The 16,057-nt window shown below is 47.5% G+C and overlaps 1 protein-coding gene across 1 annotated transcript in view; it reads right to left on the minus strand.

The window, feature by feature from the left end:
- LOC138497282 (dynein axonemal heavy chain 5-like) overlaps positions 1–16,057 on the minus strand; it is a 1,499,851-nt gene that overhangs the window by 1,069,029 nt on the left and 414,765 nt on the right. Inside the window, exon 27 of the mRNA XM_069620634.1 lies at positions 13,641–13,838. Coding sequence (XP_069476735.1) covers positions 13,641–13,838 — 198 coding nt within the window. The remainder of the gene's footprint in view (positions 1–13,640; positions 13,839–16,057) is intronic.

Here is a 16,057-nt window from a genome sequence, read left to right on the forward strand (position 1 = left end):
ATCTTTAATATTTCCTAATATTCAGCTTGCTGCCTCAATTTTCTTTTCAGTAGAGGGTGCTGTATGTCGATGCCTGGTCGAGTTGATGTCACTCGGAGGCCTCCGTCTTGTAGTCAATGTCATCACAGGTAAAAGTATCTCGCGCAACGCCTGTTGCTCAGTTCCATTTTGAAGAGCGAAGCACTGTCTTGAGTTAGGTCACTCCCCTTAAGAGAGCGCAGACTGTAACCACAAGGGAAGTTTAACTGCCGGCTTGGATGAGAGGGGCGATAAGGAATACGTGGGAGAAACATCCAGTCAAAAGAATGTAACCATGGGTAAGTAACTTGTTCTTCGAATGGATTGTTTCCTCCCACGTATTCCTTATCTTTGATACACTCCCAAAGCAGTTACATAATTTGGAGGAGGGAGTAAAATTCAAGTGATCAAGTATGCACAGAGTGCAGCACTGCTTTTCCAAAAACAGAATCTTAGCTAGTAGAGGAATCCAGACTGCAGTATTTCGTAAAGGTGTGTGCAGACGACCATGTTGCAGCTGCATAAATATCCTTTACTGGAACTCCCCTCTGCAAAGCAGATGAAGTTGCGACACCACCAGTCGAGTGAGCCCTTAGATGTTCTGGGGTCCTTTACCGGCCAGTTTGTAACATCATGAAATTGTTCAAATGATCCATCTAGAGATTGTTTTTTTGGTGATGGCTAGACCCAATTTATGACCTGTATAACCCACAAACAACGGATCATTCTGTCTCAGTTTTGCCAATCTGGTCAAGTAAAACTTTACACAGTGCATGCCTAGGGTCGAGTCTAAAGTCTTTCTTCCTCTTTCCCTGGGTGTGGCAGAGGATAAAAGGATGGTAAAATTATTTTCTGAGTGATGTGAAATTCAGAAACAACCTTGGGGAGAAAGTTAGGCTTCACCTTTAATATCACTCTGTTAGTATGAGGAGGCTTGCAGGATAAAGCCTGTAGCTCACTCATCCTTCGGGGCAGAAGTTATAGACACTAAGAAAACTGTTTTCAAGGTAAGAAGTCTTAATGGACAAGAATGAAGAGGCTCAAAAGGAACACCCATTAGAAAGTTTAAAACCAAATTGAGATCCCAACAGTGGGACTCGAAAGGCAGTCGGAGGATAAATATCCCTTTAAGAATTGAATTACCAAAGGAATCTTAAAATGGAAGACTTCCTCTGCAGTGCGCAAGATGATGGAAAGCGATGCTAGATAACCTTTGATGCTACCAAACTGGAGCCCCAGATTTTCCAAGTGCAAAAGAAAAGATGACCCTTTCTCATGCAATACACAGATGGTGTTAACATTCTAAGAGAAGGTCCTCCCTTTGTGGAAGACTAATCGGAAGGCAGACGGACATGTCCTGAAGGTCTGAGTACCATGTCCTCCTGGCCCAATCCGGACAAATTAGGAGCATGGATTTCCTGAGCCTTCTCAACCTCCTTATTATGTGAGGAATGACGGGGACTGGAGGAAACGCGTAAAGAAGTGGAAATTCCCAGTCCACCACAAACGAGTCTCCTAGAGCTCCTCTTGGGGGAAATTCCGTTGAGCAGAACAGTTGGCACTTCGGGTTAGCACCAGTCGCAAATAGATCCACTTGAGGGGTTCCCCAAAGGGTGAAGATCTCTTGAAGGACTTCCTGAGCTAGTTCTCACTCGTGGGAGACTGTGCTCCGCCTGCTCAGAGTGTCCACCGTTGTGTTCTTGTCTCCGGCTAGGTGAACTGCCGATAGAGAGATTCATTCTTGCATTGCCCAGAACCAGAGCTGCATTGCCTCTCTGCACAGTGGTAGTGACCCTACACCTGCTCTTTGTCGAGGTAGTAGATGGCCACTGTGTTGTCTGGCATTATCATGACATTCTTTCGCTGTACAGAGGGTAGAAAGGCCTTCAGCACTAGTCTGATTGGCCTCAGCTCTAAGAAGGTTGATATGTAGTTTGGACTCCGATGGAGACCAATTACGGATGGTCAAATCGTTGGTATGGGTTCCCCACCCTGTGTGTGAGGCGTCCGTCACTACTGTTATCTCCGGCCCTGGTTGCCAAAACGGTTCTCCTTTCAAGATATTCTCCCCACAGGCCCACCACTGAAGATCCAAGAGACTGTGTTTGGGATTGTAGGAGATCTGACATCCTTCCTGAGTATTGTGACCACTGGGTCCTGAGAGATCTCATTCTCAGGCGAGCCTCTGGCACCAGAAAAATGCAGGATGCCATGAGACCGAGCAACCTTAGAAAGTCCAAGGCTGGAAGATGTTGGGCATTCTGGAATTTTGTCACCATCTGCAGAATGTCTTGAAGCCTCACCTCTGGTGGCAAGGCTTTTCCCAGGGATGCATGCAGGACTGCTCCGATGAATTGGAGTCTTTGTGATGGTATCATGTGGGACATCTTGAAGTTGAGGGAGAAGCCCAGCCTGTGGAGGCAGTGGCAAGTATAGCTGAGATTATCTAGGGCTTGTTCTGGGGAACTGGCCCTGATCAGCCAATCGTCCAGATAGGGGTAGTGTTGAATCCCCCCCCTCCCCTGAGACTCGCTGCCACAACCGCCATTAGCTTAGTGAAAACCTTAGTGAAAACCCTCGGGCAGAGGTTAACCCAAATCGCAGAACCCGAAACTGATAGTACCCGAGGTTCGCCGTTGGCATCTCTTACTGTCTGTGCTTGTGATGGATCGGCACATGAAAGTAAGCATCCTGGAGGTCCAATGATACCATCCAATACTGAAGCTGGAGGGCCTGAATGATCTGAAAGGGTTATCATCTTGAACTTGTCCTTCCTGAAAAACTTGTTCAAGTCTCTTGAGTCCAAGATGGGTCTCAATTCTCCGTCCTTCTTTGGAATTATAAAATCAGGGGAATACCAACCCTGGTTCCTTTCTGCTACAGGTACTCGTTCTATAGCACCTTTCTCCAGCAGGGTTAAAATCTCCTGCATAAGGAGCAGATCCGGAACCTTCAAAGAGTTGTTCCCCAGTGGATGACTGAGTTTTTTGCACGAAAGGCCGGCAGTAACCTTGGACAACTGTTTCCAATGCCCAAGCATTTGAAGTAATAGCCTGTCATTCTGTTAGATGATGCGACGACCTGCCTCCTACAGCAGCCTTGTGAACGAAGACCTCAGAGAGGTTTTGGAGTGGCTGACGCAGTGGCTGAAGTTAAGGCAGCACCTGCAGTTGCTGTCTTAGTACCTTTACCCCACCCACCATGGGGGAATCGTCTTTGATCTCTTTAAGCTGGCTGTACTCTGCTTTTTATGAATGCGGAATAATAGCGAAAGGACCTGCCCCTCCAGGGCGCCACTGTGGGGCGGTTTGGAGTTTGCCTTATTGCAGCTCCAAGTGATTTGGCCGCCCCCCTTGGAAGTATGCAGCTTCTCCAAACTTTCATCAGCTTTATTCCCAAATAGATGTGTGCCATCAAAGGGCATGTTGAGAAGTCTGGATTAAACGTCTGGGGCAAATCCAGAACTCCTCAACCACGCAAATCAGCGGATCACTGAACTAGCTGCCATGCCTCGGATGCTGCTGTCAACAGAGTCGAGACCAGTTTGGAGGGATTTGCACATAGCGTCCTTCGCATCCTTGATCATGTTCAAGAAACCGTCATGTTCCTCCCCTTTGGAGATGTTGTCAGCCGCCATAGAAATACAGTCCCAAAGGGTGTAGTTAAATCTCGTCAGCGTGCATGTAGCATTGGCAAATTTGAATGCCATACTACTGGCTGAGAAAACCTTCTTGGCCATGGCATCATATCTTTTATCATCCCTATCTTGTGGGATAGGCATTTTGTCTGCCAGAAGAACAACCAGGCTTTCTGGTGTTGTATGTTTTGAAAGGTATAGAGGATCAGAAGTTGAGGCTCTTTATTTGGCTGCTAGCCTCTTATTCACTGCCAGGAAAACCTGGGTTGTTTCCCAGTTGGAAATTACCCTCCTCTGCAGAGCCCTATGAAATGGGACAATTGAGTCTTCCTGTGGTTCTTTATCCAATATGTCAATTAAATCGTCCTGTTCAAAAACAGGCGTGGGTCTGGACCATCCCATGTATTCCATGACTCTTGTCATGAATTGTCTATACGTGCCCTCGTCATGATCTCCTGGATCTGCTTACCAAAATCAATTTCAGGGGGTCGATACCACTTGCTTCATGAAGACAATCCTGCAGGTTTTTCATACGAGACTCTTCTGATACGAATTTCTCTGGTACAGACGGTGTCCCATAAACGAGACCAAATGGTCTTTCCTCCTCAGATGACTCTTCTGCATCTTCATATATTGAAGAAAGAGTTTAAAAATACTCTGAGCAAGGTTTTGGTGTACAAATCTTCTTAAAAGAAGGCGCTATAGATGTCATAATGGGAGCTGACAGTGTTGAAATAGTCTATGTTGACGCCAACGGCTTCGACAAAACTGTCACCAGCTTGGAAGGTTTTCAAGAAGTCGTCGATGGCTTTGACAAATGTCGAGGTCTTCGACGATAGTGTCGAAGGAATTGGCATATATGGCGTCTTGGAGGCCGACACTTGTGGCGTCGATGGCTTCTCGTTCACCTTCTGCACTAAGGGCGTCAAAGATGCACTTTTCGGGCTTGCCGTATGCGTTTCTTTCAGCATAGATGACAACTATTTTTTGTGTTTCATGTAGTCTTTCTCTCGACTCGAGGGATGAGATTGTTCTCGAGGAGTTTCCACAGCTGGATTCGAAGACTCACAGCTCCTGTGCTTCCCAGGTGTTTTGTCTGGGGTATCACCTCTAGGTGTTGTCGAGGGGGCCAAGGCCGCATTCTCGAACACCTTCATCATACTAACTCTGAATTCCTCCCATTGAGCCAGGGTACTATGTTTTGAGGGACAAGTGACATGTTCGGGTGAATTGGGTGAGGAAGTGGAGGGCGACCTATGGCGCCTCTTTTTGCCATGCCTCCAAGACAAGGAATGATGTGACCCACTTTGCGAACAGGAGCATTTAGGTTTTTTATGACGAGGAGACCAAGGCCTCGACTCATCCGATGGTTTACGTTTGGAGGGCGTAATAGATTTTTGAGGATTACCTATCTCCAACTTCCCTCTGCGCTCTCTCAAGGCCTTGGCCGTCATCGACATGCATTAGTCACACTCCGAAGACAGATTCTCTAACCCTAGACACCACAGGCAGATCTTGTCCGAGGCAGCAAGCTGGATATTATGAAATATCAAAGATAAGGAATACTTGGGAGGACACAATCCATTCGAAAAATAAGTTACTCACTGTAGTGACTAACATACTCTTAGTCCATAGTCCCCTTTCCTCCATACTGTATGGCATCCCTCGCTGGGGACGGGAAAAATCTGTTTTACCAGAAGAAATTGCCCTTTTCCCATTAAGTGTAGTTGGGAGCGGGGCGTGGCCCCGGGAGCATGAACTCGATTGAATCCGCCATCTGGCGTCACATCTCAGGGTTGCCAGACATTTCGTCGAAAAAAAATTTGGTCGACAGGACATTTGGTCGAAAACCAAATGGTCGAATTTTTTTATTTTTTATTTTCACTTTTTTTTTGGGGGGGGTCCCCCCCAACCCTCTTTTTTTTCTAAAACACCCTTTTTTCCCCAAAACTACAACCTAAATAATATACATATAAATAAAAAAAAATTCGACCATTTGGTTTTCGACCAAATTACGTCGACCAAATGTCTTTCGACCAAATGTCCGGACACCCATCTCAGGCCCCTTAATCGCGTCTGCTAGATTGAACTGCTTAAAAACGTTGTCTATTAAGGGGAAAGGGGATGGTGGGACGTATGGAGGAAAGGGAACTATGAACTAAGAGTACGGTGGTCACTACAGTGAGTAATTCATAATCACTCATACATCCAGCCCCCTTTCCTCCATACTGTATGGGCGATTACCACTGATTGAAGCCCCAGGGAAGAGAGACGCTGCCATCCCTAAGAGAATATGTTCCTCAGGACGGACCGCTTGCCCGAAGGCTATGTCTGATCTTGCACTGTTGTCTAGGGAATGATGCTTGCAGAATGCTGAGGGGGTAGCCCTGCTGACTGTTTGCCACGGCACATGCCTCTGGAAGGCTACAGCCATTGCTTTGGCCATGACCGCATGGGCTTGCAAGTTTGCTGGCACCTTCATATGCTGTCTCTTGTAGGCCTCTTAAATGGCTGTGACCATCCTCCTAGCTAGTGAGGCTTTTGATGCCTGACAACCTATCTGTTTTGAACCACCGAAGATGACGAATAACGCATCCGACTTGCAGAAGCCCTTTGTCCTGTCCAGGCAGAATTATAGGGCTCTCCTGACATCGAGACAGTGTAACACCTTTTCTGCCTCGTCCTTTGAATTTGGAAAGAAAGTTGCAAGGGCTATTGCCTCATTGAAGTGAAACTAAGACACCGGGAGAAACGACGGATGGGGGCGAAGCACCACCTTGTTGCGATGGAACGTGGTATAAGGCACTGATGCCACAAGGGCCTGAATCTCGCTGACCATGCGCGCCAAAATAAGTCCCACCAGCAGTGCGCTCTTGATTGTGACCAATCTAATGTCGATGGACGCCATGGGCTTGAATAGTTTATGCGCCATGGCACCCAAACCCATGTCGAGGTCCCGGGCTAGGTGTGGACGTCTGATAGGGGGCGTATGATCTCATCAGCCCCGCCAGATGCCTCTTGACCATCGGGTGGAGAATGATTTGCTGCCTGAGTTCTTGCAGGCACCTACAGCCGCTAGGTAGATACAGCATGTGTCGACCTGAAACCCCAACTCTGCCAGGAATGCCGAGAACAACAGCACCTTATCCAGAAAGCACATTGATGGGTCTACACCTTTTTCCTCGGCCCAGAAGCAGAGACTGGTCCATTTGCTCCTATATATGTAACTGGTGTAGATGCTTCTTGCCTCCTGGATAATCTCCAAGTTATCCTGAGACAGGAAAAGGTGCTGCAGAGTTATGTGCTCAGGAACCAGGCTGGTAAGGCTAGTTTCTCTGGTGATGGGTGCACTACCATGCCCCGAGCCCCCTGCTGACAAAGGAGCAGAGCCGTCCCCCACTAGGAGAGGAACCAGGAGCTGACCCAAGAGCCGTATGAGATCTGAAAACCATGGTCTGGCCAGCCACTGTGGCACTATCAGAATTAGCCTTAGTTGGCGAGCCTCTCTGATTTTGCAGATGACTCTGGATCTCCTGCAGGACCTGTTTGTTCAGCTGCCATTCGTAGTTGTCCACCCCCTTTCTGCCGAGTCTGTCCACCTCTGGGTTGGACTCCACCGGAAGGTAGATTGCAGAAATTGGCCCATTCCCATATGTCGATGGTGAGCCTGCACAGAGGAGGTGATCTGGTGCCCCTGTTGAGGTAGTACATGCAGGCGGAACTGTTCGTCTGAATACAGACTGGGCTGTTCTTGATCACAGGATGGAAGGCCCTGAGAGCCAGCCATATGGCCATCCGTTTGAGCCAATTGAGACTCCTCTGGTTCTCCCTTGTCCGTAGACTATGCACACTGTGGTTGTTCAGAGTGGCTCCCCACCCATTCAGGGAGGAGTTTGTCATAACGGTATATTCAGACAGGGGGTGTCTGAATGGTCTGCCCGCCATAAGATTGGTGTCCAGCCTCCACCACACCAAATCCTGGTGGAGATGTGTAGGAATGGTGACTAATGCTGCTTGAGAGCCCGTTTCCTGATTCCATGAGGCTGAGATGTGAAATGCACCTACCTCATTTTGAGCCCGTTATGCGGAACGGGCAGGAGGCATGCCACCATAATCCCTAGGTGGCGTTGGTACTACCAGGCCAAAGTTTCCGACCTGCTGAGAAAATGCCCAGTAGCCGCTTTGAGAGTCACTACCTTCTTCCGGGTGGGAAAGACCAACTGCTCTTTAGTATCCTACGTGAGACTCAGGAAGACTAAGGCTTGTGTAGGCTGAAGCCAGGTCTTTCCGAGGTTGATGGGGAATCCCAGTTCATGAAGAACATGCATTTGTCTGGAGAAAGTATTCCTCTCCTCCCCTGGTGATTTCGCCCGGAACAACCAATCGTCGAGGTATGGGTACACATGGTGGCCCTTCGACCCGAGTAACGCCGCCACCACATTCATGAGTCTTGTAAATACCCTTGGGGCTGAGCCCAAACGGAAGGACCTTGTACTGGAAGTGGTGGCCCATAACCCAGAACAGGAGGAAGGAGTGGTGGGGCTGCCATATCGGGACGTGCAGGTATGCAACCTTCAGGTCCAGGGAGCATGTCCAGTCTTTCCAACACAGAGACTCTGCTATCAGCGCTGCCGTCACCATCTTCAACTTTTGGAAGAGTAAGTAAAGATTTAAGGAGGATAGATCTAAAACCACTCTCAGGCCTGCCTGGTGGTTCTTCTGTATCGCGAAGATACAGGAGTAAAACCCCAAGCCTCTCTGTGATAGGGAAACTTCCTCTTCTGCCAGGCTCACAACTGGCGAACGGATCTCTGCAAGGAGAGATAGTATCCCAACCTGTAGGAGGGGCGGGGAGAAGACAATGGGGGGGGGACTTGAGGCATGGTAAGGCGGAAACCCTGCGATACCACTGAGATGATCTATGGGTCCGTGAAGACGGCCCACCAGGACTGAATGTGAAAAGCAAGCCTGCCCCCCACAGAAGAACTGTGGACCCTTGATGATCCTGTCATTGAGTCTTTCCCTCTGAGGCTGGTGCCTGGGAGGGGAACTGGAAGAAGCCCTTGTGTGAGGTTTTATGTTTGCGCCTGTGTTGGCTGGGGGACCTGTCAAGCTTCCTAACTTCTCAGTTCTGAAAGCCCCTAAAGCCGCTACACGTACGACCCCTATCGGACTGAGATTGCCCCTTCCCAAAAGTCTTAGATACTGGCTTTGCAAGTATAGCCAAGGACGTGGCTGTCTGGGAACTGTTCCTTTTCTTGTCCAACTCTTCATCAGTAGAAGAATGTAACAGGTCCCCTCCTTCAAAAAGGAGGTTGAGAATGTGGTCTTGTACGTCTGGATTGTACCTGGTGGCCTTAAGTCATGCAGACCGCCTCATATGTGTGGCCACACAAATTGCTCTACCTGCCGTGTCAATATGAGCTACAGAGGACACAATTAAGTTCTGTGCCACAATTTTGGCTTCGGCCAAACCGACCTTGAAAGACGTCTGCCTGTGAGCTGGCAATCTCACTCCAAAGCCTCCGATTTGTGGCGGCCAGCATGGCGTCCGATTAGCTTGTCGCAGGTGAAGGCCGGCGTTGGAGTATAACTTTTTTCTGTAGGCCTCTAGAACCTTCTCCTCCTTGCCTAGTAATGCCGAAGTAGAGGAGGTTGTAGTGGATGTCTGCGGTTTGGTGTACATATAAGCATCCGCAACGATCGATGAATGTGGCTGCGGGTGCAGCAACAGGAGGAGTGAGTCGCCCTCTGCCTGCCTATATTTTGCGACCAGCCGCTTGTTCGTTGGTTGGGTACAATGGGGTGTGGGGTCCAGCCCTTCCTTGGCAGGGCCTACACATCCTTTTGGAGCGGGAAGCCAGATCTGGGAATTGAACGGATGGTTAACACATCACTAGGACCCCCCGCTTCTGGTTGCTGCTTCTGCGGTTGAGTAATCCCCAGGTATTCTGCCAATCCAGCTATTCTGTTGTGGAAAGCCCTTGTCGAGGTCGAGGCATCCTGCTCATCCTCCTCGTCCGTGTCCCCAGTTCTGCTGTGTCCTGTGGGTCTGCAATATCTGTGGGCGGCGTGCTTAGTGGTGTTGTGGTCTGGGGGACCACCGATGGCCGGGACTGGCCTGCATTGCTAGGCTGAGCGGGGGCTGGAGTCTCTGTGGGCTGAGGGGGCGTTGAGCATAGGCAGAATCATGTCTTGAATGAATCCCCTCACAATACCTCCCATTTGAGAAGATTTCCTTAGGGTGAGGAACTTTTAAAAAAAACTTTCTTCGCACGCTGAAAAGCTGCGCTCCTGCACAGGTACGGACGAGGTGACCGGCGTGTATGGCTGTGCTCTTCCCGTGCTGAGGCTGCCCTGAGAATAGCTCACTTCTGTGTAGCGCCCCTGTCCCAAGGGCACCGGGTAGGATGTGCACCACTTGACTTGCGGCATGCTCATGGGAGACCATTTGGCCATCGTGTATATTCCTGCCTTCGGGTTTCACGGGAGTGGCACCCTTCTGCACATGCTGCAATTTTGTCTGGCCCCGCAGCTATTTTGTCTTGCACCGTGACATGTGTGGCCCGCGTGTTCGTAGAGGTACTGGCTCTGGCCTCCGCCTGTTTGCTTGTGTGCGTAGGCTCGGTCCTCCCCTGCACCTTAGGTGTGGACCCAGTAGGCTATTCACCCTTGGACATTGTGGTGCTAGTGCTTTTGAGTGTAGGTGACCCCCTCGGGCCTGGGCTCTGTAGTAGAGCAGAGCCTCTTGGGGGATCCCCCGGGATAAGAGCCGTCTGGCCTCTCAGTGCTGGGATCGAGAGGATCCATGGATCCCTCGGCCGTGAGGATGGTAGCTTGGTGAGCCTCGGTACCCTTGCTGGTGTTAAGAGCCGGATTATCCCCTTCCGCCTGGTCACTTCCCTGGCAAGGAGTCACCTTTGGGGTGTGCTTTGGAGAATATTACACTCATCTTGCACTTTTCTTTCCAGAGAAAAATTTGAAATCTTGATTAGTAATACGAATAAAAGAGGGACAACTATCCTTGGGGAAGACGCTGAATGCATGGAATTACGAGGGGAAAAAACGGGTTGCCAGACATTTGGTCGAAAAAAATTGGTCGACCAGACAAATGGTCGAAACAATTTGGTCGAAAACCAAATGGTCGAATTTTTTATTTTTTTTATTTTAACCCTTTTTTTTAATTTTTTTGGGGGGGTCCCCCCCCAACCCCTTTTTTTTCTCTAAAAACCCCTTTTTTTACTAAACGAAAACCTGAAAAATAAATATATAAATAAAAATAAAAATTCGACCATTTGGTTTTCGACCAAATTGCGTCGACCAAATTGCAGTCGACCAGTTTTTTTTCGACCAATTGACTGGACACCGAAAAAACGGCCTCAACCACAGCATAGGTGAAGCAAGTCCGCGCCTGTTGACGAAAAAGGTTCTATCCCTAGAGAGGGATGCCCATACAGTGTGGAGGAAAGGGGACGGGACGTATATGAATAAATTATCTGGAAATTAAGAATGTACCAATTGGTAGTAGCAAGGTTGTTTGAGGGCACTACAGAGATTCAACCACAGTGTGTAGTTATATTGCTTTGATGATATGCAGGAAAAATAGGTTGGATGGGGCACATGAACACTTGCAGAGCTGAGATTGGGGAGAAGCTCGATACATACATTAGTGAGAAGTGGGTAGAAGGATGAGCAGGTCTATCGAAAGAAGAGTGAGGAGAGAGCAGGAGATCAGAAAGTGAACTCTAAAACCTACTTACTTGTGAGTGGTGAGGAGGATAGGATTATGGATGGCGAGAGCTTGGAAAGGAGAGTTTAGTGTAGGTGAGGATGACTTTGGATACAATTGGCAATTGTTTGGGTACATGTGGGTTAGGGAAGGTCAATGGCAGACTAGCTGGTTTGTGGTGTAGACTCTGCTAGTCTCCTGTAGATTTGAGTTGCAATTCTTCTTACACATATGGAAAAGGGCGCACATTCAGGTCTTCATGCTACAGATGTGGGGCATGAGCCTGAAATTGGGGCAAAGTGTGAATGGACAAATGTTCAGAGAGGGTAGGAAGCATTGCAATCAATGCTGGGAATAGCACCAAAGGTAGTGGAATTAGCACATTCACAGCTAGGGCTTGAGAGTGGGATGTTAATCAATGTCACTTACCTGTCCTTAAGGGATAAGAACTCCCCAGTTCAATTTCACATCCCTGAGAAGGGTTGTAGGACTGGTATCAGCAGAAAGAGGTCCGGTCAATTGCAAGTAGTGGGCCCGTTCCAGACTGCTTCATGGAGAGGTGGGACCTACGCCATGAAGCAAGAATGCCTTGGGGAGATCTGTTGTGGTAAGAAAAAGCAGGGATTGCGGCTCCCAACCAGGCGAGGAACTGGTATAAAAGAGTGTTTGACAAGTGCTGACAGCACATAGTACAACTGGTACCTTCTTGATCGGGTCATGTGGCAGGAATTGGCTGGATCCCAAAGCTGAACAGTGGTATAGCCAACCTAGCGGAGTAGACCTGGAGTCCAGGGCTTCAGGAGGTGGAGTGGTTGGGAACTTGTGAGGAGAGAGCAGATCTGGGAGGTGTAGCTAGTTTCTGGATGCTGGCCGAGCATAAGCACATCCCAGACCAATCAGAGACCGGGATGTGTCTTGGACGACAATTCTGGGTCATTATAAAGAGGGCTAGACTTGTAACTGGGTTGATGAACACAGAGTCAGAGTTTCCTTCTTGCATAGATTGAGAGGAATTTCCCGGGCAAGGAAGAGACGTTGGGGAATGTGACGAGAGGGAGCTAGTGGCTGCAGAGAGAGGACGGTAAAAGAGGGCCAGGTCAACATGGACCGGCAAGAGGGTGGAGGCAGAGCCATAGAGGGGATACAAATCAAGAATGTCTATGTATTATTAGATTTGTCTGAGTGGGCAAGTGCTAGATCAGGAGATGGAGATGGTCATGAGAATGAGAGCCTGTCCACAAGAAAGTGGTCAATTTGGGAGGATGATCAAGATATAAGAGGGTCAAGCAGGATGACTACTGGAGTTGGTTTGATGAGGTTATCGAGGAAAGCAATGTGCCAGCATCAACATTCTGCTTCCTGAATATTGGGGTCACAAAAAGAAGGGAAGCATTTTTCACTGGTGGACAATCTAAGGGGAAACGGGTAGTGGAATGGATCTAGGATTCAGTCAAGGTGCACAAAGTTATGACTGAGTCGAAATGGACGTTGATAAAGCTTTCTAGGAACATCTCGCCTTTATATTGCATTGAAAGACAAGTGTGTCAGGGAAGGGAGACTATACCAAAACTGCCAACAACTGCAGTAATGTGAGGCACAGTCAGGTAGATAACCGTTTTCTTAATGGTGAAGTAGGCAGGAGGAATGTGCATGGGAACTTCTAGAATGAGTATTTCAAGTCACAGTGGAATTCTGCAGGCATCAATGTGAAGGACTGGACCCATGAGATAAGGGGTGGTACTTAATCAATATAAAGCCTGACGAAATTAAATGGTTTACATGAAATCTACATATTCGTAAAAAGGTCTGGGAGCTCCTCTACCGAGAAAGAACACAGCCAACTAACCTGTTCTATGGGTAGGTTTCCACTCTGGTCTCCAACCACCTTTTAGCTCACTATACCTTTCACAAAGGAGAAATATCCATTTGCTTGGTACTCTTGTTCAGAGGAGAACTGCCTAGCATTTCGGTGCTGGATTGCCCAAGTGGGTGGGACCAGACTGATATGCAAATAATAATTTCGACTCTGTGAAAGGTACAGTGAGCTAAAACCTGGTTGTAGACCCTCCTGAGTGGGCACCTTCCCACAGGACAGGTTATTTGGCCGTGTTCGTTCTCGGTAGAGGGGCTCCCAGACCTTTTTGGGAATATATATATTAATTTTTTTAATATGCTTTCGGACACAAAACACAGTATCAGCTTGATTAAATGAGTCCTTTGGGATAAAATGATAGCAAAAAAACGAAGAAAGTCAACCTGGTTCCAAATTCCTGAGAATTTTGAGAAACTGTTCAGCACATCTGTGGCATCAATCTTCAGGGAGAGGATCATGGTGCTGAGCTGGATTATGACTTTGTTGACATCTTTGTGTTCGCTGATCTGTTTGTCCAGCGGTTTCAACACCACCATCTTGGTGAGTTCATCGCCAAGATCTCTGGCAGCATTTTGTTCCAACTGAAATATACAAAGAGGATTGGACTCATGCATATGCATACAGATAAATTCAGCCTACCAGTAACGTAACATATTGACCTTAGTGACTAAACATTAGCATCCCCACCAGACACAACACATCTGTCAAAGTAAAAAAGCACTAATTTGTGACAAAAATCAATCACAAATGCCTAATGCTTATAAGAAATATTCTCATGCATGAAACGGGAACAACGCAGAGGAAAAATGCACACTCCAAATCTCCCTAAACCAGCATTTCAATTGGGCCAAAAAGTCATAAGAAACATTAATTGGCTGGATGGAAAGAGCTACAGAGGAGTTATGAATCCATATCCAACCTTCGCTCTGTATTGATTTTATATAATGCATATGGATGATAGCAATACACCTCAAATGCTGCATTATACATTGAAAGGGATGTTTTTAGAAAGGATTTGCATGTTTGCCTCTTAGAATTACATTTTTTGTATGGTTTCATTTGTTTATGTCTGAAATATAGATATTGATAGGTATTTTAAAAGATGAGACTGCCAGCACATACCATTTCATACTTATACACACAGTGAACTGATGTTTTAGTAGCTCTATTAGTGAGTCTTCGAAAAGTCTAGGAGTTCTGCCCAAAGCCACTTAATCAGCCACTTCAACAACCCAGCATCAATGCCATTCTAGGTGGTAATAACTAAGGCCTCCAGAAAAAAATGAATGCAAACTTAAGGGCTCCACCAAGGTTACTTAATTATTAAAGGCACTTAATTTTCCTCTAGGGCCCTTCTCTAGAAAGGGAGAAATAAAAAAAAGAGACCTCATAACTCAGAATCCCAAGGATATTTCTGAGCAACAAGAAGTTTCAAGCCCTTGGTTCAGAGGGAGGGGAAAAGATCAGCTCAGACCGCTACCCCCAATGAATTCATGCATCCCTCTCCCTCAGTGTAGTGCTGGCGAGGTTGACACTGCCAATAGCTTTAGAGATCCTAGTGTGATATCTGTGGGACCTTTACTGGTAGTCCAGACCTTAATGCACAAAAATTCCCAGTGTTCCCTTAGTCCTGGATGAGTGCGACTCCCACCTGTGAACAGACCTTAAGTGAAGCAGGACTTTGTATGTATAGAAATGGAATGGAATGCCCCATCACAGAGCAACAAACAACAATGTAGGGTTACAAGAATGGATCTGGACTGAATTTCCTGTAAAGAGACTTGTTTCAGTCTACTGCGAATAGAGCCCTCTGAATATATAAGGACTGGTTCACAACGATATCATCCCCATGCTCCACACACAGCCACATTATGTTGTGAACAGCAGTAGTAGACATATTTGGAGCTAGAGTCCCACACAGGTAGAACTGTGACTTTTAGTGTTTGTGCACTGGAGCTCAAAACTCCATCACCCAGCCAATATGAGGCCTTAGTTTCCTCAGAGGATTTTCTATACGCAATTAGTGAGACAGAGCCAATCAGGTCCCCTATAAACGGTATAATATACATTTCATAAGTATGGGAGTCAGAGGTCGGCGTGTACAGGAGAGTGGCAGTGTATAATGGAGCAGCAAAGAGGACAAAGGCAGGAGTAGAGGGGCAGAGATTAGAGCAGAGACAGTGCAAGACGAGATAATTAGAGAGAAAGTAAGAGGATGTGAGGAGGTGGAAGAGATGGAGAGGAGGATGGATCTCTTTCACCTCCTCACCCCCTCTTACTTTTTTCTCTGGGGGAAGCTGAGGAGAAAAGTGGAAGTTTGAGGTCTGAAGACATGGCACAAGAGAAGGAGGAAGTGGAAGTGAGACCTAGAAGAGGCAATAGAGGAGCTGAAAGGAGGAGACCAACAGCTCATTCAAGAAAGGAGGGTGGGAGAGTGATGCAGTGAAACTAGGAGGGAAGAATTTGGACCAAGAAATCGAAAGAGTGAACCAAGAGAGCAACATAAAGAGGAAGTCGGACAAACATAATATGCAATAATAGCAGAGGCAGAGTATTGGCGGAAAAAAAGGAATAACTTGGTCATTGGAAGGGGCAATAGGAGACATTACTGAAGATGGGAGGAACAACGAATATGGGAAGAATAGGAAAATAAGGTGGTGGTACAAACAGGAGGGCAGAAAAGGGTCTCAGAGCATTGAATGACCAAACATTGAGGAGGCAAGTGAGACAGTTGGAGGGGGGGAATGTAAGCAAGTCAGTGAAAGATCAGAGGCTTAATCAGGAGACGACAGAGTGTAGG

The sequence above is a fragment of the Ambystoma mexicanum genome, chromosome 5q (genome assembly GCF_040938575.1).
Source record: "Ambystoma mexicanum isolate Mex_15411 chromosome 5q, UKY_AmexF1_1, whole genome shotgun sequence".
Classification (NCBI taxonomy): Eukaryota; Metazoa; Chordata; class Amphibia; order Caudata; family Ambystomatidae; genus Ambystoma; species Ambystoma mexicanum.